Here is a 22269-nt window from a genome sequence, read left to right as displayed (position 1 = left end):
CAAAAGGAAGTGTAAGTGGACAGTGTACGAATGATATAACCAAATCACTTGCATTGTATATAGCAAAAGCACAAATCGAAAAACCCCAAACCTGTGACAACACGCCCCGGTTTGCCTTACAACAAGTATATAAAACTAAGTAACGTTCACTTGTTTATTTGTGTTATGCAAGTTACGTAGGCTATATCTCGTTTGTGTGAATAACCTGAACAATCCAACAAACAATATTTAGACATCGCTGAAGATGATGGCTACGGTCATAAAATCAAAGTATAACATACAGAAGTTGATTCGACCGACCAGCGACCACTTAGTCTGTTTTGTCACTCCCAATTTATCAGCAACCTCCGACCTCTGTAGATTATTTAACCATGCCCATTCACGCTTCAATCCTTTTGACGTTGTATCAATGTAAACTTATGGCAATGGACCGTCAAGTAAATTACGTTTTTCTTTGTAATTGTGTTGTAAAACTGTTGTAATTCACTTGATGGATGTTCCATTGTTCATGCATTTCTTGAAGTTTATACCAGCACATTGTTGGAAATCGTGACAAAACATCAGTAGAGTTAGGCTTGCAGCTTTTGATTTTAATATTATGTAATCATCTATTTAGAACAGAATTTTTATGCGTGTTGATAATATCGGAGTTTGCTTTACGTACGTATTTTTCAAATTTTCTTTTTAACATGTGCTAGCTGAGGAATGTGAAGATGCTATTATCACAGCGAAATCGATTCTTAATAAATTACACTAAGAGGTTAGATTGTTGTGCAAATGCGAGCATTTGATGAATGCAAAATAAGAGTACCATAAAAAATATTGTATATTAAAACCATTCACGTTACTAAGTTTTGTATTGGCTACCTGCAATTATAAAATCCCAGAAATCTTAAACTCGTATTTTTGAATTGTCTCCGAAACCCCAACGCAAGCTGAACACCATAAGCTAGTTAACTATACCTCACACGCTACCACATACTGCTGAGAAAACACTTCCAGCAGTGACTTGGCATAGTCCATTGTTTTATTTGTTCTCTATGAAGTCTAGGACAGAAATTGTTCAACAAAAGCATGGCGTGAAATAAACACAACACCCAAATAAAACAGTAAATTCGATAAGCTGCAAACAACCACCCATGAACCCTGCAAACCGACCAGACTACGAAACAATTCCAGTCCGTAGCTCATTCACTAAGTCTTTGGAGCGCACCAAGTTGTCTCGACGTGAAATTAGTTTTACAAATCTTTTGTGACAAACACAAATAGGAAAAAAAATTCTAATTTCAGTGGGGACCCTCTGACCTTAGAATACCAAATAAACTAACTTTAAAGTTTAATGAGAGAACTAACACTAATATTAACCGATTAATCATTATCAGAAACTCGTAAAGCAATCCCAACAATTTTCCTCATAAAACAAATCTATTAAAATGTGACGTTTATTCTACGACTAAGCCTACTCAACTGTTCCAGTGCAAACAAAACTTCTGTGTAAAGAGCAACATGATGTCTTGAAATTTTAAAGCAAAATTGATTTTTAAATTGGCGTTCCATCATCCAAAGCCACTGAACCAAATATACAACTTGGATTTAGATTGTGGGATTTGATATGTGCATTGTGCAACCTTACTATGCCAGATCCCTAACATAAAGTTACAAAAAAACATCCTAATAAAGAAAAAAAAATAGATCGACAGCAGACTACCAGGATTTACCAGTCCCACAATACCAGCGTTCGAAACTGAACTAGCTGAATGTCTAGTGTCTATTCCTGGCATTGGCAAGAACATAGTTTTTGGAGTGTTGGAAAGTTTGCAGGGATTGATCTTTGAAGTCGCACAGCTCATACCTCCCGGCCTGTGGAAAGTTGTGTCTGCAAGTTGTTTAAATCTCATATGGCGCGCTCGGGTGGTCTGAATTGTCACACTTCGTGACAGGGGCTTGCAACAAAAATTATGTCAGGGGGCGGAAAATGGCATCATTTCATATTTTAACACTTGTATTGGGAATATAAAACCCACTTTTATTTCGCCATTAGATTATTAGCCCCGACCAATGTACTGTAGTTTGTTTTCATAGCTTAGCAGCACAATGCGACTAGACTGAGATTGGCTTCATACAAGAATGATTTAGGTAGATCCATCCCCTCCCGTGCTCTGTTGCGACTAAAGATCGCGTCAACCGAATGTGCAACAACGTAATGACGACAACACAGTGAAATGCTTGCTACGAAACGAAAACCTTTCATGGCGAAGACGTCATAGTAAAACTATGCATTGGAAAGCTTGGTTTCCACATCTTCTTTGTACAACATGGAAAGCGGTGGTCCGGAGGGAAAAATTCGGGGCTTGCCGAGTAAATATTCGAAATAAATTTGTCCATTCTACGTGACTGGGTAACGAAATCTTCAAAGAGCAGCCCATTTCAAGAATAAAGATCGACTCCAACGCACAATGAATGTTGAATCAACGTGTGTCATCCCAGCTGCGTCACATCCGAAAGGAAAGGGACGAAAGTGAAGTCACAGATTGCTAACAGAATTGTCACGAGTTTTGTCTCGAGGATCGAAATAAGCGGTGTCCGTGTCGCTCTCAGGATGCGGGATGAACTCCGGTTCCACCTCAAAGATGTTGTTCCATGGAAGAGATGAAAATATAGGACTGCTACGGATCTCTAAAAAAATATGAAATTATTTGTCGAAATGCAGTATTTACTAACTGTTGATCATAAATTTACAATTCGTAACATCTGCACCTTTGGAGCCTCCTCGATTGTTTTGATTCTTCTCCAGGAGGAGGTTAATAATCTTCATGGCTTCTTTCGACAAGCTTTCATCTTCACCTGGCCACTCCTTCTCTGCATTAAACTCCAGATTAACAGCTGGCGACTGCTTTAAACCAACAATCTAAGTTGAAGCAATACCAAGTGGGAAACACCTGTGACTGCTTACTCACTTCCATTTAAGATGTTGGCGAAGATCTTGTCCAAGCTAGCATCAGCGAATGGTGTGCAGCCAACCAGAAACTCGTACAAACACACCCCCAATGCCCACCAATCAACAGCCGGACCGTGCTTCTGACGCAACAATAGCTCTGGAGCCAAATAATCGGGGGTACCTAAATTCAAGAATAAAAAATATTTAAAATAGTTCGACTACGGTCTGTGAAAAATAAACCGGTCTAGTGACTCACCCCACAAGCGAGATTCTAGTAAAGATGGCCTCCTCCTTAAAACACTTTTAGGTGTACGCAACGGGGTTGGTTTGGGAGTGAAGCAATAACTAGTTGATAAATTGTTGACGCTGCTCCAGATCTTATTGTTTTTTGGCGTCTGAAAGGAGTGAGTGGCAGGACGGTTGGAAATCAATTTGTTTCCTTTGGGGGTGTGGGGTGAGAATGGGGAGGTAATGGGACTTTGAAATCGAAGCTTAGCAGTGGGGTTGTTGGGTTGGGGGGAAATCTGCAAAATAAAGTCGAGTTAGACAAAATAAAAAAATAAAAAATAAAGCAAAGTTAATGTTAACAGATCAAACGAAAGCAAGAGCGAAAAATCACGATGACGTCACACAACTATTTGCCCTGTTGTCACAATGCGGCCGGACACAACACGGGGATCCAAGAAGCAACATTGTATATCGTTTGGTCACACACAACGTAAAAGCATCAATGAAAGTTCAAAATGGGTGCTATGCAATAAAGCAGGCGTAGCTTCGGTAAAACGACCATAGCACTCCGTCTCAACTAAGGTCGCATTATCTAATTTTCATATGTAACACATTCTAGTTTAACATTCTCAAATTATAGCTTCGGGAGAGGGTTCGCTTTCTTGCACCACAGTCAGGCAAGGCACAACATGTCTGAACGGGTCTAAACGTTTGTGAAATGCAACACACACACAAATCTGAGTTGGCAAGCTTGTGTGAAACAGCAACAACCTTCGCCCTCAGAGGTGTTGTTCTTTCGTGGGTGGCAAAGGAGACCTCCGGGTGTGACGTCATATAAGAAAGGGGAATCCCGAAATCGTCAGCTGCGTCATTATTTTCAGCTGTATCCTGCGACACAAAGATTAAGATAAATTGAAACTTAATTAACTATTTAAAGGAAAACTGTTCCAGGGTGCAAGAATATTGTCACATACGTGGCTCGAGTGCTTAGACAGTAAACACATAAAACTTCAGGTACTGAGCGCATTTGTAAGCAAGGGTCATTGACACTAAAGTTCTCACTGTTTTATATAATTCTTCAACTTCTTTCTCCTTGTTGCCATGGCAACCAAATGGAAGCGGAGTAGGCTCCATTAGTTCCTCTTCATCCGATGACATCAACTTCTCGTGGAAGTCAGGTAGAAACCCACCATCAGATGCTGAAGAAGCCAATGGAGCAACACCATCATTGGTGAAGTTATTCCAAGTGACAGAGCGATGGTGCGAAGATTTCATTCCATCTCTCCCTTTCGTCGAAGCGTCGTCATGCAAACTGAAGATATTTGATTCCAAGACCGGACTTAATACTTGTTGGCCGCGTCTCCCTTTGCCTGGAATGACATAATATTAATGAAACAACATAAAAAAAATACATTAAAAAAGCAAAAGTCGTTGATAGTACATTGAACTAGTATTATGCAACAGGTGGTCGCTAAATTTGTTAGCGTAAGTGCTACACAAAAATTTAGCTGTTAGTTTTCATATATTCAAGCTTACCATGTCCGGACGGAATGACGTTGACTGTAGTAGTCAATGCAATCAGAAAATTTTGAAAGTGCTGAACATTTAACGTTTGTAAAGGCAAATACTTTTCCAACTAATCAAATCGTTGAAAGAGACTAAGACTCACTGCAGACAAAGTCATCGTCGCTGTGGCAGCTGCGTTCGATGTTATTGCTGGAACTGATGGGGGAAACGTTCATCTGGTGGGGATGGTCAGAAGAAGGGGCCAGATCACATGACTTGGGTGATACGGATGACGTCATTCTGTCACAATAACCGAAAAGTTACGCAACAATGATCACAACGGCCACTACTTTCATGGCTGTTCACTTAATCCAGTTTAGTTTTCAAACCAGATCAGCTTCAGTCACCAAGTTTCAAATTCCAACAACAAAAATGTCACTCGTTCTTATTCAAAAATAAAAACTTTGAGATTAGAAATTTTTGTCAAGTGTCAATACAATCAGTAGATCATTTAGAGATATTCAAACATCAGCAAAGACGAGCCTAAACTTAAACAATTCAAAACAAGTGCCCCACCCAGTGGAGTCCAGACCAGTAATTCCACTCTCGACACTTGGCGTCCTTCCAGTATTAATGCGACCACCAAGAAACGACGAATCACTGAAAAAGAGATGTTTTATTTACAGTAATTGAAACAGTAACAATGTTGCAGGCAACAAAACTAATAGTATCTAACCGCTAAAATATGCTGCCACCTTATTTCTCAAATATTCAACGCGTAATTTAAACACCATGGCGTAGATTTATTAAAATTCACTTTGACTATAAACATTCGTAACCAAAGGGGGTGTTCTTCTCTACAAAGGAGCTAACCCCAATACATCAGTCAATGTATCGTACGTCATCCATCAATCAGCCAATTTTCATCTTTCCACTGAAAACTTTTAAATTTACCAAGCCTAATACATAATTACATCAACCAACAGAAAAGTGCGTCACAAAAATTATAAATAAATGTTCAAAAATAAATCAGTAACGTAACACACATATGGACCCATGGAAGGCTAATTCGTACTTGACACGGTGCCGGTCAATATAAGGTCCATCTTCGATGCCTCTGACAACCTCCACGGAGCCATCATGATCAGGAGTGGAATGCTGTGGGATAGCGCCGGACATAGATGGAAAGAGGATACTGCGATTGGGAGAGGAGTGGAAAATCCATGGTTCAAAGGTCACGTGGGTCAACTCTTGACCTATTTACATGGTGGGAATAAGTGACCAAAAAAAAACGTGTAGTCACAGAAATCCAAATCAAATCGGTCCACCGCAATGTTCTCATTGCGGCGAACCGATTTGAACGTTGTTGATTTGAACATGAGAACGTTGTTGCAACAACGCAGCAACAACGCAACAACAACGCAGCAACAACGTTAGTGTTTAACGTAATTGTTCTTTCGCCCTCTGATGGATACAATGTGGCCTTCTAATAGAACAAAACTGGATGAGAACAGAGTAAGGTAAAGGTCCCATACTCAGATACTGAGCTTTGGGGAATAAGAAGATAAGGTTCTCATTGTACTAAGCCTTCGGCACTAAGGAGAGTAGGGTGGCCAGTTCCTTTCTCTCGGCTGCCTTTACTTCAGCAACTACGCCCACCCAATTTATTACACCCTGGGTAGAGGTGAGCGGTGTTTTTCAACAACCAGCTGAAGCCGGGAGTCGAACCAGGTTTGCATAATTGGAAAGTCAACGCCTTATCCGTTGCGCCATCCCACCGTTAAACACTAGAAAAGTTGAAACCAAACCAAGAGCACAGCGTCACACCTTCGTTCTTCAGGAATGACTTTGTCTTCGGTGACTCACCACCGCTGCTCAATAATGATGAGCTCACTAGAAAAATATGACGAATAAAAGAATCAATAACATTTCATAACCGCGATAAATAGTTTGACGGAAATGCAATTTAATTAATATATATAGTTTTCCCCAGCTTTACCCATGATTTTACGGGTAAACCTAAAAAAAAACAGGGAAAAAGTAGTTTAATGAAATTGAATTTGATGGTGAACACAAACTCTGAAACATACATGATAGCTAACATGTGTAATGTGTATGAATGGAAACGTTCGTAGTTTATAGTTTATGTTCAGTTTAATATATTATGTTAAATGCCGTGTGGTTGCTTGGCGTTATCTGTTTATGGTTGAAGAAAGTCACCTATTTACCAAAATTGTATTACAAACTCTGAACGTTGTCAAATAGCTCTCAGCCAACTCTGAACGTTGGTGGCGAACACAAAACCAAATCAATAACTTACTTTGATCACTCTTTGATCTCTTGTCTTCAAATGATAATTCTTTTAAACTTCCATCAATGTCCGAGATGCTTTTTTCTGAAGATAAAGACCTCACGCGAGATCTTTCATGGGATGATGCATTGTGATCATGATAATGACGCTTTTCATCCTCAGAGGCAATTTGTATCTCAATGTGTTCGTCCGACTTCACATAATGCTCGTTTTCAAAACCATCAGTTGAGGATCTAGTCGTCACTTGCGGCCCGCATCGTGCCTCGCTGTTAATCAGGATTCCAACAAAAGCATCACTCGCTGGGTGCGATTCTATAGCATGCTGAAAAACCATTAACTTAGTGAAGACCTGAGCAAATCCAATGCAGCTCATCAGTTACATGAGATATTGTATTTGTTCAGACCAATAGAAATATTGTATGTTTGATCCTGCAACGCAAAATCAAAATATAAATTAGACATTACAGAAATAATCGAAACTACTCAACCACTAGCATACAAGTAGAGATCACGTTTTCGGATCAGACCTGACTAACAAGTGTTCATCGAGAAGTTTTACAAGAATACAACTTGACAAGAGTTCAGTTCATTACAATCAATAAAAAAAATATTGACTCCAAATGAGGTTGTATGTTCCATGTTAATGTCAGCCCCCAGAAAAGATTTACCCAGCACAAAATAATAACATTCAATCTTTACCTTAACTATGAACGCAAGTTAAAAAAATTCCAACATGCATAGGGAATAGGGATGAAACGAATGTTTAACGGTAACGAATTTTCTGACCTTTCAAAATTAATTTCACTGATACCGATAGCTTTATATTCAAGAAAGGTAAAAACATTTCACCTCGCTTATGGCAAAACTCTCAATGTCCGTGGTCAGTCCAGTGCTGGATGAATGGAGCTGCATCTTCCTCCTCTTAGAAGGATGGAGAGGATACCGAGGCAGGCCTGACAAATAAAATTTTATGTCAAAGATAAACTATCAACAAAATATTTTAATGCAATAACATTAGATTCTGCTAAATTACCAACAAACTACAATCATTGCTTTTAAATCACTATCAAATTCAAAAACAAGAAACATCAATTATTGTGCATGTAAAAAATTAATTCTTGTGTAATGTTAATCTATCGCAAGATGTTATAATAAGTTATAATCTGCACTATTCAACGGTTTGTTGCGTTTCACAATGAAGTTACATTCATCTCAATAACTTGTTAATATTAATCTAACAAATTCAAACATATGTGTAAGATAGGTAGTGAATAGTGATGCACCGGAGGCAACATTTTGGCCGGAACCACCGGGCTTTGGTAATTTATCCACTTCATATACGTAATAGGGGGGGGGGGGGGGGTCGAAATGAAATTGAGCCTACCACCGGAGTCGAGAGCTTGGTTCTCAATAGAATGGACGATGCTTCCACGTTCTTGTTGCTCGCTGTGGTCTTCGTCGGAGGAAAGCTGGTGTTGCTTGCGAGTGCGCGATTGTAGGGGCACCCTTTCCTATGAGATACAAAACATTTATAAAATCAGATAAAATATAACAAGTGACAGGATGTCGAGGTATTTTGGGTGAGGAAAATATTTCCCATATTAAATGCAAGGCTCGTTTGTGGAAATCTAGCGCATGCAGATAAATCTAGGCAAAACATCCAAATGACAGAAACGGATTAGTGAAGGAGCAACGCATATTTGCGATGGAAACAATGCTATATAAAACACAGATTGCTTATTTAATCCGCTGACACTGACAACAGAATAAAGCGAATGAAACACACAATGGTCAGTTTATATAGACGCGCCAGTTTCGAACAACTGTCCAGTTGGTTACATAACCTGCGTCTCAAATACATCGTCTTGGGCAAGCCTTGCGCTGGCCGCCACTTGTCGCTGTGAGGTTTCATTAGGGATTGCAGACTTTGCACTTTCTGGTGACACAGATGATCCACTGACGACTGCTTCGATGTTTGGTGTGATGCACGTGGGAGGAAGGTACACTGGGCAAACATAAAGATGATCCATGGTTACAATTAATCTTGATAAAAACTTTACACTTCAACGAAGCGTATGACAAAGAGCAGGTGTCATCATTGCTGTTTTTCACACAGAAAATGAAACAGATACTGTGCACGCAGACCAACATAAGCCGAACAAAATCACTACATATAGTCACTACTCTACATTCTACAACTGCTAGGGTCTGCGATGTCACCACAATATTACTCGACTTAAACTCACTGTGTCCACTCGTCCAGTGAGCTGGTTTCTGATTTTTAAATAGCGTGATACTTACTCATGCTCTCAGTTGTTTCACTCAGCTTCTGATTTCTTGTCTTCAGTTGCTCGGATTGTCCTTGTTCATCCTGGTCACTTTCATTCCCACGCTCTTCCTGTGGCGACATAAGTTCACGAATCGACGTAATCGAACCAGCAATTGAGCCAAAACCTAAACAAGCCACCCATCAATGGTCCGGTGAAATTGTGGGTCGTGACCAGGTTTATGCCGAGTGATGAAAACTAAGATTAGGTGGACGGGAAGAGAAAAAATAACTCTGTTGTGCTCTATCCTAACACCGCCAACCGTCATGTAGGTTACTTACATGTAACTAATGCAGAAAGTGAAATACGGTTTGCTGCGACATTGTAGTTATTGTTTTAAGTTATATTCAATTGTTAAATACTTTATCCTTTTCTTTTCTTTAAAGGATAAGTCTATCAATTAAACCAAGGCGCTGTTGAAAACAGTCTTTAATCTTCTAGCTTTTGCCGGGCTTATAGTTCCGACAATACAACCCAAACGAAAATTCAGCGAGTCAGTAAGAACGTGAGTTTTTACGGCGCTGTTGAGATGAGGCAAGCTACTTCAGGCGTTCGTTGGTCGTGAGAGCCTCTGGGACCGTGGGTAGGATAGAATAGAACGCAGAAGTATAGAGGCGTAGCTGAGCACAGTTATTATCCTAAATTCATTCATTCGATGCTAAGTACATAGCAGGAATAAAATTCAGTGATATTTTGTTAAACGGTTGTCATGTCTATGAATGTAACCGTGACTGAGGAAAAGACAGAAGTTTGAACAAAAAAAAAACGAACATTGAAGAAGTTCGCTGTGCACAACCTAGTAGTAGCGTGAGTGACAAGATAAGCAGAAATAAGTGTGCAGAAACTCCTACATCCATATGTAATTTAGAATATAATTGCGTTAAAACAGTAAAAACATTCTTCATCGTGTGTCACACGGCCGTAGCCCAGAGCATCACGCAAACTCTTGCTCTATCGTTGAACTCGGCCAAATCCAGTACAGAGCACCTTGCTTTTAGGACAGGGCATTCGAGTAAATGTTGCTTCATTTACTCCTGTCTACACTAAAACATTAAGGATGACTCCCTCGTTAGCAGTATCAAAAAAGGCACATTTTTATATCTTAACCTGTTCCAATGTAGTTTAATATCAGCTATCAACTAAGCTGCTATTGTTGCTCAAACCTCGGCTTCTGCATAGCGCCACACGTGCCGGAGTGTCGGTTATCTCATCATTTTCTTTCTCGCCGGCAGGTGGGGTTGTTTCTTTCTCGGTACAAACACTTTGAAGAAGGTTTCGGTGGGGCTGCACAACAAACTATTGTATTAGACTCAAGTCAACTTCGAAATGGACAATTGGACAATGGACATGAAGTTATAACGCTTGCTCACAGGCGGCTTGCTTGTCTTGTTCACACGCGACAAAAATGTTATACTTTAATAGTAAAATAAACTCTTTCATATCTACGATTTAAAAATCTCTGAAGCGTAAAACTCATTAAAATGTAACCAGCAACAAAACCATTAATCTGTGACAAGCAAGTACATACTCAAAGAATTTACAAACCACAGTTGATGTTGAAATGTTTTCTTTTGACGATATTAAAGGGCTTTTGACTGGTGGTTGATAACAATGGTTATTGGACAGTTCATCAAATGCAAATCGTCGACCACCGAGCCGTAATAGTTTGTTTTTCCGGCCCATCAGTAACGGGCTTTTCAAGCCACGACTGGGGGAGTACTGCAATGCAAGATTGGTTGAGACACATCATTATCAAGCTGAGTATGACGCTGAGTAAATCTCACCACTTCACGTGGGAAAATTTTGCTATGTGGGTGTCAACTAACGTTGAATTCCCATCGCAAAATGTCTTAAGTGGAAATATTATGTACGTTAGAGGCAAAAACATGTAGCCTATGTGAGTGACCGACTGAAGAAAAATCTCAACATGATTATCCTACAATGTAATTACATAGGAATAGATGAAAGAAGCTTAATGATTCAATGCAGGCGGTACACTAATAAACATACGAGTTACATCAAATACTTAATTGCCATTCAGATTAATACAACAAACTACGCAAAGTGTGGCATCAAAAAGCATAACAAACAGTGCATTGAGCATAATTAATTCAAAAGTGAAGTCGATAAATAAATAAAAAAAGAAATGGTAAATTGGAAGATTTTCCAATTTAAAACGGAACAAGTTAATTAACAAGATTATCAGCAAACAATCAATAACTCACAAAGTGAAAGTTTGAGACAAGAGACAGAACCTGACCCGGCGTACGGAAATATTCCTTGTTGTTCAACTTCGATGCAGTAGATGGGGTCTTCACTATGTCCGACATGTTTAAGTCTACATATCATTCAAAACGATACTTTATAAAGTTTTTATATATTGCTAGTTTAAAACAATTACATGAAAATGGTGTGACTTTTTGGAGTTAAAAGTTGAACTAAATAAACAATTTGCAAAACTGCCCTATATTGCACAATGCACATTGTCCACAATTATTGCATCATCTTTTACTGTGATTTATAGTCGCCATTGACTATAAATCACAATAAAAACACAACCTGTGGCCACCACATGCTGAAAATGGCGATGATGATGATTATATATAAATAAAAAATAGCCGAAAGAGTCATGCTGGAAAGCACCGAAGAACATTATCAGATTTGAATTATTCTCGAAGTCTGCGCAATAAATGATGTGATGTAAACAAGTGTAATCTATGTATTCAAATGATAGCACTAGTCAGTACAGTAGTCACATAAAACGTAAAATAAAGCACATGATCAACTACAACTAATAAATAAATTAATTATAATAAATCAATCATAGACTCGGTAACTGGAGAATTGAAACGACTAATTTCTAACAAATGATCGACAATAGTTTAGAACTTATAATTTCAAGCAATAAAACAGATTGTCAGAATTTAAAACTCAACTATCACAATGTGAACAAGGGTACTCTTACCTCGATCCAAGGAAACAGAGGAAAGACCAAAATCTGTCAACTTAATGTGGCCTTGTGCAGTTATAAGCATGTTGTCTGGCTTCAGATCTCTAATCAACAACATTAATGGGAAATCAAAAACATGTTATTTATGTACCGGCTACCGCGTTATAACAATTTAACTATTTTTGATGAACTTTATAACATTGCAAAAATCTGAAAGGATAAGTTGAGAGTAGAATGTTGCTCATAGCTCGAAGCTGCAGATTTTCGTCTGACTGTCTTCAGGAGGTATCGACAGAATAAAATAAACCTATCTATAGTGAAGTATTTATAGTAGACAAACATTGAAACATAAATCTGGCTGATCAGTAGCATACAAATTAATGAAGGAGCTTTAAGGAATAAATAAATTCTTTGTAGCAGCGTAAGACTCGATGCCAAAGCTTTGATCTTTATTGTTTTTTTGGAAAGTTTTTTTTTAAATAAGCAACTATCGGTATTCGCTCATTAGATGTGATTGAGTATGTGTGTGCTGTAACAAGCTTGATTTTTCGATGTTCTTAGAGCTGAAGGTCGCTTACTAAAATCACTGATTTACTACAGCTACTTAAGTATATATTCTGTTAAAAATTACTAAAACAATTAAATTTTGTTACTTGAACCACCACTAGCTGTGTGTGGTTGAACAATCTAACTACACGTACAAACCTGTGAACAATGCCATGACTATGCAAGTATTCCAATGCCATGGTTACCTCAGCTGCATATAAGACAGCCATGGGTTGATCGAAGTACCCAAGAACTGCAAGCAATGATTTTACATCCCCACCTATGATGTATTCCATGATCTATGCCAAGCAATAAAGTGTTAAAAGTTTTGAACAAAATACTTTTCGGAAGGCCAATTCTGCAGTATGACAGGATATCAAGCAACCCACAAAGCCAGGAAGTGGTTTGGATCCATATACAGTAGGTTAAGCTATAACACTGTTTAAGAAAACATAACTATAATACAAAGTACAAATTGCTCTCAACTTGAATGTATAGTTAGTGCAAGTAAATTCATTGCGTCAATGCTCAATCAAAACACTCTTCCGTCTCTCTTTCTCTCTATATGTATATAGTTACAGGCCTTAACTCATATTTTTTTCCAGCAGCCATCGTGGCCTGCCGGGAGCTCCTTCTCGGCGGCCAAATCTGCGCGCTTGGAGGCCAAAATACAAATAACGATACCACAACTAAATAGACTTAAACTTGCTACAATGCTAAAATGATCACTTAGCGTTGTTGAAGTCTGGGCGACGTCCTGCAATAGAATCGTTGTACCACGCAATAACTGCTTTATCGAGATTGTAATCCGGTATTGCGGGACCATCTAACGACACTAAATTGTTTCAGCTGCTCAGTAAATTGTTTCAACTGCATTACCGAATATCGCCTTTTATAAAATCTAACCATTTATACCGTTATGATGTCACCACATAGGGTGTGAAGTTGTGAACCCATAGCGGGAACATTTCTCAACTATGAAGACAGGCGTTTTCCCTCGGATGTCAACTATAGTTTTCCTTTTCAACAACGATTCAATGTTCGACAACATTGCATCGACATAAAAATGACAATATTGCCAGCTGATGTAAATTAGCACTTCAGATTAACACTTTGTTAAAATAAACGTCGGGAATTACAAACAAGACTTAGTCAAACAGACAAATGCGCGAAGGTTTTTAAAAACTTTATTCTAGATCATGTAATATTTAATAAGCGGAAAATTTGTCTTGTTTTTGTTCAGTTATGTTCGTCTCGTACTGCTCTATGATCATGCAAAAAATCGCAAACCTGCAGCTTGTGGTTTCGCGTCACGGTAATTAACGCTACTAATCGCGCACAATGGAATGCACGTCACGCATTTGCGAATGCGCGGGTACAGCTGGTGATCGCAGCTGGATATATTTCATACATACAATAGCAAATGTTCCCGCACAATGCAACAGTGGTGATTATAACGCGCTGACCTACTTCTGCGTCACTCTTCGATACTACATATTTTCGACAGTTAACCCACGATCATTCTATTGCAAAATTAAATGATTGGCTAGAAGAAACTGGCGGCCAAACTTGGCCGACTGAGAAGGTAGCACCGGCGGTCATTCAAGCACTACTTAGCGGCCATGGCCGCGATGGCCGCCGGCTGCTTTAAGGCTTGAGTTAGCTAAAAACATCACAAGAAATTCAAAAGCTGAAAAACCAGTGTTATACTTGACTATTTGGGTTCAGTTGTGATTTTGAGCATGCAAAAATGTCAACGCTGGTCTTGACTCAGAAACGAGATGAATAACTTGACAATGCAAGATAGCTTGACAAAAGACTATATGTACGGTATGTTATGATTCAAAATTTACTTGATCACTCCACAATTATGATAATCTCTCCAACCTTTCAAGTACAGACAAATTTGGCTACCAGTATTAGCATAAACAATTTTTAGTTCGGTTAATGCTTTTTTCAGATCATCAAAGCGAAAAATATCACTTGCCATTAAAAAAGGAAGAGGCAACAAAACACAAGTAAAATGTGCTCGAGACCAAAATGATTTTATAAATGAAAAGATTTGAAACAAGCTCTTGATAAACTTATTTGGGTTGTGCAAGGCAAAGATGCACATTTTTGCCAGGTATTTAACATTCTAGCCTGGTTGGTTCAGTGTGAGACAGTTGAGCATGGTCAACCTGCCGCAAGGACCACTCACAGTGAGACTATTTGGAGCAAATTCTATTTCAATTTTTTAAAACTATCTGGCCTTGTGCAGATATTTTTGTTTTCCAGTGTTAAATTCCCACCAAATATGTTTCACTAGACAGACACTTGTAACATAAAACTAATTTAATATTTGAAACAAGAAAATACACCACGAACAGTAAGCTACAGTGCAATGTGTTGATGCAATAAGATACCATGCATTGAAACTGCTAAATATTACTTTAAAACAGTAATAAAACTAATAGGTAGTGTTGTTCTAATTAAAAATAACTCCTACATTAAAAAAAAAAATTCAACACTAACTTCCCTATGTTTTATTTCATTACATTCAGCCAATTTTGTACAATTTGGTTATGACATCATCTTACTTCCAGTTGTATTTTACTTTTATGTTTGTAAATATCTTTAGTACTCGTGTTTCAATTAGGCTATATATTGGATCACTTTAGAGACAAAAGGCACTTTTCACTTTTTTTATATAAAACCTTGAAACCAGAGACAACATCGCATTGCATAAACAAGTACCCCTATCAAAAACAGACATACCGTAGCAGGCCTCGAAATTTGTACTTTTTTCCGGCGGTCAAGCCTGTCCTACCGGACTGGCCCTTTCAGCGGACATTTAATATCTCAACCGGACATATTTTTTGCATGTAGATTTTGCGCAAAATCACAATACAGTATAGTGTAGTCGTGTTTGTAGAAGAAGATTTTCTACAACAGAATAACTCTGCAATGTCCGCAGCAGTGGCCGAGTGGTTAGCGCGTTGGGCTCGCAGTCGAGAGCCTGCATGTTCGACTCCAGCCACCCGCACTTGCTGTTGTTTCTCTGGGCAAGAAACTTTACGATAATTGCCTCTACCCAGTGATCGATTTCGAGTAATGGGTAGTACCAAATTTAAGTCAGAAGTAGAGTAGACAACCGAAAACAGACATTGCCGTCGGCTGCAGCGTGGGTCAGGGGTACGTCGGAAGGCATACACCGATGCATAGCGCTCAAGTCCGATTTCCCGCAATGCAGGATAAAGATATGACAAACAAACAAACAATGGTTGATGGCTTAATTAACCGACCCTGAAGTATACTGGAGCAGATTGCTTGCAAATAAGTCAGTGCGTTAATGACAGTCGTGTAACGACGCTATAAACACAATCGAAAACAACAATCCAGATTTCTTTATTACAAAAACAACTACGATCACTTATTCCGTGGTTTTCGCGTTATAGAATCGTTATGCCAAGCGATTAGGCTACTGCCGGCGCGGGGTCGCAAATCTCTAGCTCAGGACCGTCCAGACAAATGCGCATCAGTGACTCAATATCAATAGTGTTAGCCCTCAATAGTGTTAGTGTTAACTAACTAACACAATAGTGTTAGTCTAACACGCTCCCTTCCATGCAGAAATTCTTTTTCTATCAGTATCAGCGTGAATAAGGTCGCCACATTCGCCTAAGCACGTGCGGAACCCAGCTGAGACTTGCTTCTCTGTGACGTTTCTTTTTAACAAACGATCAATGTAACGCAATAATCCTCATTGTTAAAATTAGAATACATATCCTAACGAAAAGTTCAGACAACTTTATTTCAAGGCAACATTGCAAGGTGTTGAAATGATGTAAAAATGGCTACTTTTGCCATCAGCTCGTTAACCACGCCACCCTCAGGGCTGCGATTTTTTCTTTCTTGTCGAACGACCAAAAATTCTGCGTTTGTTTGTCGAATAGTAATATGACGTCACAGGAGTCAGATTATAAGCGTTTGGCCGCGAGTTACCGCACAAGTTGTGTGGTATCAGAGTCACTTACTTAAGCTTTTAATCGCACATTGGTTGAGTGATTGCAAAGGAGTATCAAGCGCTAAGTTATGTACCTACCGGACATGTATACAGCCCTCGAAATTAGCTTGTATCTGCGACGGCAAAAACATTGCCGTCGCCAAATCAACAAACCTTGGATTACGGCGGCAATTGCCGTATGCTTTAATGTTTAATCAAACGAAATTTTATGCGTTTCTTCATCGCGTGTCACACGGCGGTAGCCCAGAGCATCACGCAAGCTATTTGATGCGCTGACAATGCTCTTGTGAACTGTAAAAAGTTTGCAACCTTATAAATACCGGCTTATTGTTACGCAAAAGTTATTTTTTCATCGAATGCTTATTGTTTACCGATGTCGTTGCGAATATAAATTATAGTGAAAGAAGATACAGTTAAAAAGTAGAATTTACCTGCTATAGATTATCAAACAGAAGGAAAAGTTAGTGTGGTATTTTGCAAAATTTGTAAAGAATTTTATGACGGAAACAAATTGGAATTAGAAAAGCTACGGGGTCAAGCTAAAAAAGTAGTACGAAATTCGATAAATGGTTCTTGGGCAGTAAAGTAATGCTTCTGATCATATGGCATCGCGCGTTCATGAACGGGCAGTTTTGCGTCTTCAAGTATTCTAGTGACGAAGCGACAACCTCATCCTCCGATACAGTATCTGATAATTCCGATTCTGACAGCTAGTTCTTTATCAAACAGACTCGTGTTTGCTCACAGTGTCCCAATTGTGCCGAAATTATGTTAGTGTAAACGTCAATCGAGGCAATCATCTCGCAGTGAGCTATTAATTTGTTACCGGTACCTGGTTGAACAATTAACGTTATTTTATGATAATTCAATTCAACGTCGCTAGATGTCGAATTAATGTAAAACAAACGTAAATTTCTTCTTGGGCAGTGATATGCAGGCATCAAAATTCGTTATTTTTGCATTGACTTCACGTCTGTAAACGTTGAATCAATGTAAAATGATGATTTTTGCTGTCTGGGTAGCTTACGCAATATAACCCTGCAGGAAATTTAAATCGATTTGTGCTGTTAACTTACTTTGAAGGTAACCCAAAATTAACTTACTTTTCCTCCCTGAGTTACTTAAGGTGAATTAACGTAACAGCGTGCGTATCGCTACTTTTGGTATTATTACATCACAACAAATCAAACAGTGCGGTCGTGATAGACTACTCTAGTATATTTTTTGCTTCTCGTTTTCGCTTTCTCGTCTACAGACGTTGAATCAATGTAAAAACGACGGGTTTTGCTAGCTAGGTTGTGTGCTTTTGTGAATGCAAGTGCAAAATCGCCCATTACGTAATCACAGAAACCCTTTTAGTGGAAGGAAGTCGAGTTGCAACCGTGTTTATCTGTCTACTATTCTTTATTCACATTGCAAAAAAATTCTCCATTCTTGGAACAACAAGTGCATAAGTCAGACATAAATACAAACTTGCATAGACGTTGACAAGTAAAAGTAGCCTACTTCAAAGAAAGTTAGAAACCCGTTGTGTTGAATAGCACGAAACGTGTGTTGCGAAATATTTGATGCCAGGCGTTAGAACTTCAATCAAAGCATTTTCCCGCAGTGTTCAAAATGTTCCTTTCCATAAAAATAGCGGCTTTTTTCATCTGTATTTCTGAACGTCTGGTCGGAAACTAGGCTGTTTTCTACATGTGAAAAACTTTCATAGCAAGTATCCAACAGTCATTTTACCAGAGCAATATTGTTAATTAGCTCAAACTGCGAAATACAAACTGGCATAGACGTTGACAACTCAACGTAGCCTAGGTTATTTCATCTATAAAAGAAACCCGTTGTGTCAAATAGCACGAAACGTGTGTTGCGAAATGTTTGATGCCAGGCGTTGGAACTTCGATCAAAGCATTCTCCCGCAGAGTTCAAAATTGCGGCGCTGACGCCTTGGGAGTTTCTCGTGTGAAGCGTCGCTTTTAGACCTTGCTTTGAAGTACCTGGCGAAGGAAAGTTTACGTAAGTCAGCACTCTTATGATTGGATCACGTGATGCCCCCCCCCCCCCCGATTGTTCCTCGACCTGACGATGTTTAGTCCTCTCTCAGTTTTTTTTTCGTTTTTTTTTTTTTTTTTTTTCCGTAAGGCACGGCGTTTGTCGAATAGTGATGGCGCGTGTCGAGTGACCTCGTCACCAAAAAAGGCAAAAATCGCAGCCCTGGCCACCCTAATGTGATATTTAAAGCAATTGCCTGTACTATTATTGTTTCAGCTCCGTATTTGTTCACGTTAAACAAACAATTGTAACAATTCAAATTTGAAATATCTTTTAGCTGCATTAGCTCTATTTTTGTCAAGAATTTTGCGGCGGTTATTTATGACGGGAGCAAGTCTTTTAGGCGCAGACAGTTAGGCGCCGGTCTGATAGGCGCGCACACTGTGGCGTCTGGATATTTAGGTGCGGAGCACTGTGGCGCCCGTTCATTTAGGTGTTGTTCCTAGTAAAGTCTGCAGATTGTATCAGCTTGGCAGGTAGGGCAATGCTTTTCACACAAAATTTTGTATTGAACAGAAAAATATGTCATGGCTTCCGTGAGTGAAGCTGCTTAAACCGGCAATGCTCTTCACGCAAAATGTTATATTGAACAGAAAAATATATTGTTTTTTAATGCGCGTGTTCGGCGTTTATTTGTTAGTCGAGGTTTGCGTCGGCGAAAGCTTTATCAATAAATTATTCAACTTTCTGACTGAGTTCACTTTTAGTTAAGTCAAATAATAACTACACTAAACATCAGTAAAAAATATACCGTAGCCTATATTCAAGCGGGTGGTAGGCTTGAGTAAAGCTTAACTTAGTTTTCCGTCGAAACTCCGACTAGGTTTAATAACGAACAAAGTCGCACCATTACGCTTGCAACTTGTAGGCAGGGTTCATATGCCCTATAGAAATGTATTCATGTAGTAGAGCGTTATCTCATACGTAGTTACGTATCCGCCACACGACCAATCCATCCCGAGTAGAAGTAATTGCGAAAGATAACAGATTAAGTAAAATTCCATCTGACTGCAACCTGTGTCCACTGTTCAGGATGCATAGTAAATGTCCTGTGGAGATGTGCTAATATCAAGAGTAGTAGAGCGGTGTCTCGCACCTCATCTCAACACGCGCATTGACAAAACAACATATTTTCTGTTCAATATAACATTTTGTGTGAAAAGCATTGCCCTACCTGCCAAGCTGATACCATCTGCAGACTTTACTAGGAATAGCACCTAAATGAACGGGCGCCACAGTGCTCCACACCTAAATATCCAGACGCCACAGTGTGCGCGCCTGTTTGACCAGCGCCTAACTGTCTGCGCCTAAAAGACGTGGACCCTTTATGACCGACCAATGAGTCGGCTTCGGCAGACATTCGAGGTCATGTCCGCCATGACCGCCGGAATTTCGAGGCCTGCGTAGTTAATTATCATCGTGTTTCAATACTTCAACATATCGATAAGCAATTATCAAATGACAATGCTACTATTAAAACAGCTTACCAACGTATAAAATTCCCAAAATATGTTTCAAATGTGAATGTTTTCGGGTCCACGTCTTTGAGGCGCAGACAGTTAGGCGCTGGTCAAATAGGCGCGCACACTGTGGCGTCTGGATGTTTAGGTGCGGAGCACTGCGGCGCCCGTTCATTTAAGTGCTATTCCTAGTAAAGGCTGCAGATTGTATCAGCTTGACAGGTAGGGCAATGTTTTTCACATAAAATGTTATATTGAACAGAAAAATATGTTGTTTTGTTAATGCGCGTGTGGAGATGAGGTGCGAGACAATTACGCTCTACTACTCTTGATATTAGCACATCTCCACAGGACATTTGCTATGCATCCTGAACACAGGTTGCAGCCAGATGGACCTTTACTTAATCTATTATCTTTCGCAATTACTTCTACTCGGGATGGAATGGTCGTGTGACGAGTTCGTATGAGACAACGCTCTACTACATGAATGCACTTCTATAGGGCATGTGAACCCTGGCTAGAAGTTGCAAGCATAATGGTGCGACTTTGCTCGTTGTTATACCTAGTCAGGGTTTTGACGGAAAACTAAGTTACTCTTCACTCAAGCCTACCACCCGCTTGAATATAAGCTACGGTATATTTTTTGCTGGTGTTTAGCGTACCATAGTTATTATTTGACTTAACTAAAAGTGAACTCAGTAATGTTCGGAAACTTGAATAATTTATTGATAAAACTTTCGCCGACGCAAACCTGGACTAACAAGAAATAAATGCCGAACACGCGCAGTAAAATACAATATATTTTTCTGTTCAATATAACATTTTGTGTGAAAAGCATTGCCGGTTTAAGCAGCTTCACTCACGGAAGCCATGACATTTTTTTTTTCACCATAGCATTTTTTTCAATATCACAAAAACCATTGCCCTACCTGCCAAGCTGATACAATCTGCAGACTTTACTAGGAATAGCAACTAAATGAACGGGCGCCACAGTGCTCCGCACCTAAATATCCAGACGCCACAGTATGCGCGCCTATTTGACCGGCGCCTAACTGTCTGCGCCTAAAAGACTTGCTCCCATGTTTTCTACTAAAATGTACAGTGAATCAGTTCATCATACATACCAGATATATATCCAGATGAGTTTCCAATGAATAATATAAATGAACAATGAAGGGACTTTTGCTTAAGGCAAGAGCATTTCTTTCTGATAACACATTTTTGGTCATGTTCTTTCGTATCATCTTGCTTTTCTTCATCACCTATGACAAAATGCTTTCAAAATTAAACAAAATTTCAAACTTTAAACTTTACAAAATGTTAAATAATGATAAATTCTCAGGAGTTGAATGCAAATTTAATAAAAATGACAATAAAATGATATGTTTTAAAATAACTTGATACATTTAAACAACTTTAATTCCCAGGTTAAAAGAAAAATAAAGTCTTTGAATATAACATATAAGCAAACAACTGTAACATGAAAGAATGTAAAGCAATCAAATGAAATCACTGGTATATGTTTTCTCAAAATATCATGACAATACATTAGTACATTACATAGTGAAATGAGAGAGGAAAGAAGCAAAAAAACTTTGCTACAATAGGTTACCAAGTTAGCTTCCACCTTGTAAAATACATTAAGTTTTAAACATACTTTTATGGCATAGAGCCTGTTGTCAGTTTTCCTTTTACCAAGGTACACCTGTCCAAAAGCTCCTCGACTAATAGGCTTGATGATGACAAAGTCATCTACATCAGGAGGTTTGGGCACAGGTATGGACATTACTATGTTACCATCGTTGTTCATGGCAGTGACACATACATTTGGTAACAGTTCTACAATAATAGTTTACAGCATACTACAACAAACCTTAAGTGATCATACATCCTGGATTAAGTATGATATCAACAAACACTATTCAAAAACTTGTTATATCTTCATGCT

The 22269-nt window shown here is 38.9% G+C and overlaps 1 protein-coding gene across 1 annotated transcript; it reads right to left on the bottom strand.

The window, feature by feature from the left end:
• Positions 1-1013: 1013 nt before the first annotated feature.
• LOC145764551 (serine/threonine-protein kinase greatwall-like) lies at positions 1014-22205 on the bottom strand. The gene is made up of 22 exons (XM_082576173.1): positions 21979-22205; positions 21446-21583; positions 12966-13105; positions 12276-12364; positions 11536-11648; positions 10856-11029; positions 10474-10594; positions 9285-9437; positions 8828-8988; positions 8368-8494; positions 7833-7936; positions 6993-7305; positions 6500-6565; positions 5748-5928; positions 5249-5332; positions 4836-4972; positions 4229-4536; positions 3935-4054; positions 3195-3462; positions 2958-3119; positions 2758-2859; positions 1014-2676 (listed from the first exon to the last, which is right to left on the bottom strand). Exons 1-22 carry the CDS (start codon positions 22129-22131, stop codon positions 2525-2527), a joined length of 3366 nt encoding a protein of 1121 aa, XP_082432299.1. The 5' UTR covers positions 22132-22205; the 3' UTR covers positions 1014-2524.
• Positions 22206-22269: the final 64 nt, after the last annotated feature.

This window comes from Aplidium turbinatum, chromosome 2, assembly GCF_918807975.1.
Source record: "Aplidium turbinatum chromosome 2, kaAplTurb1.1, whole genome shotgun sequence".
NCBI lineage: Eukaryota > Metazoa > Chordata > Ascidiacea > Aplousobranchia > Polyclinidae > Aplidium > Aplidium turbinatum.
This window is presented reverse-complemented; position numbering and strand designations above follow the sequence as displayed.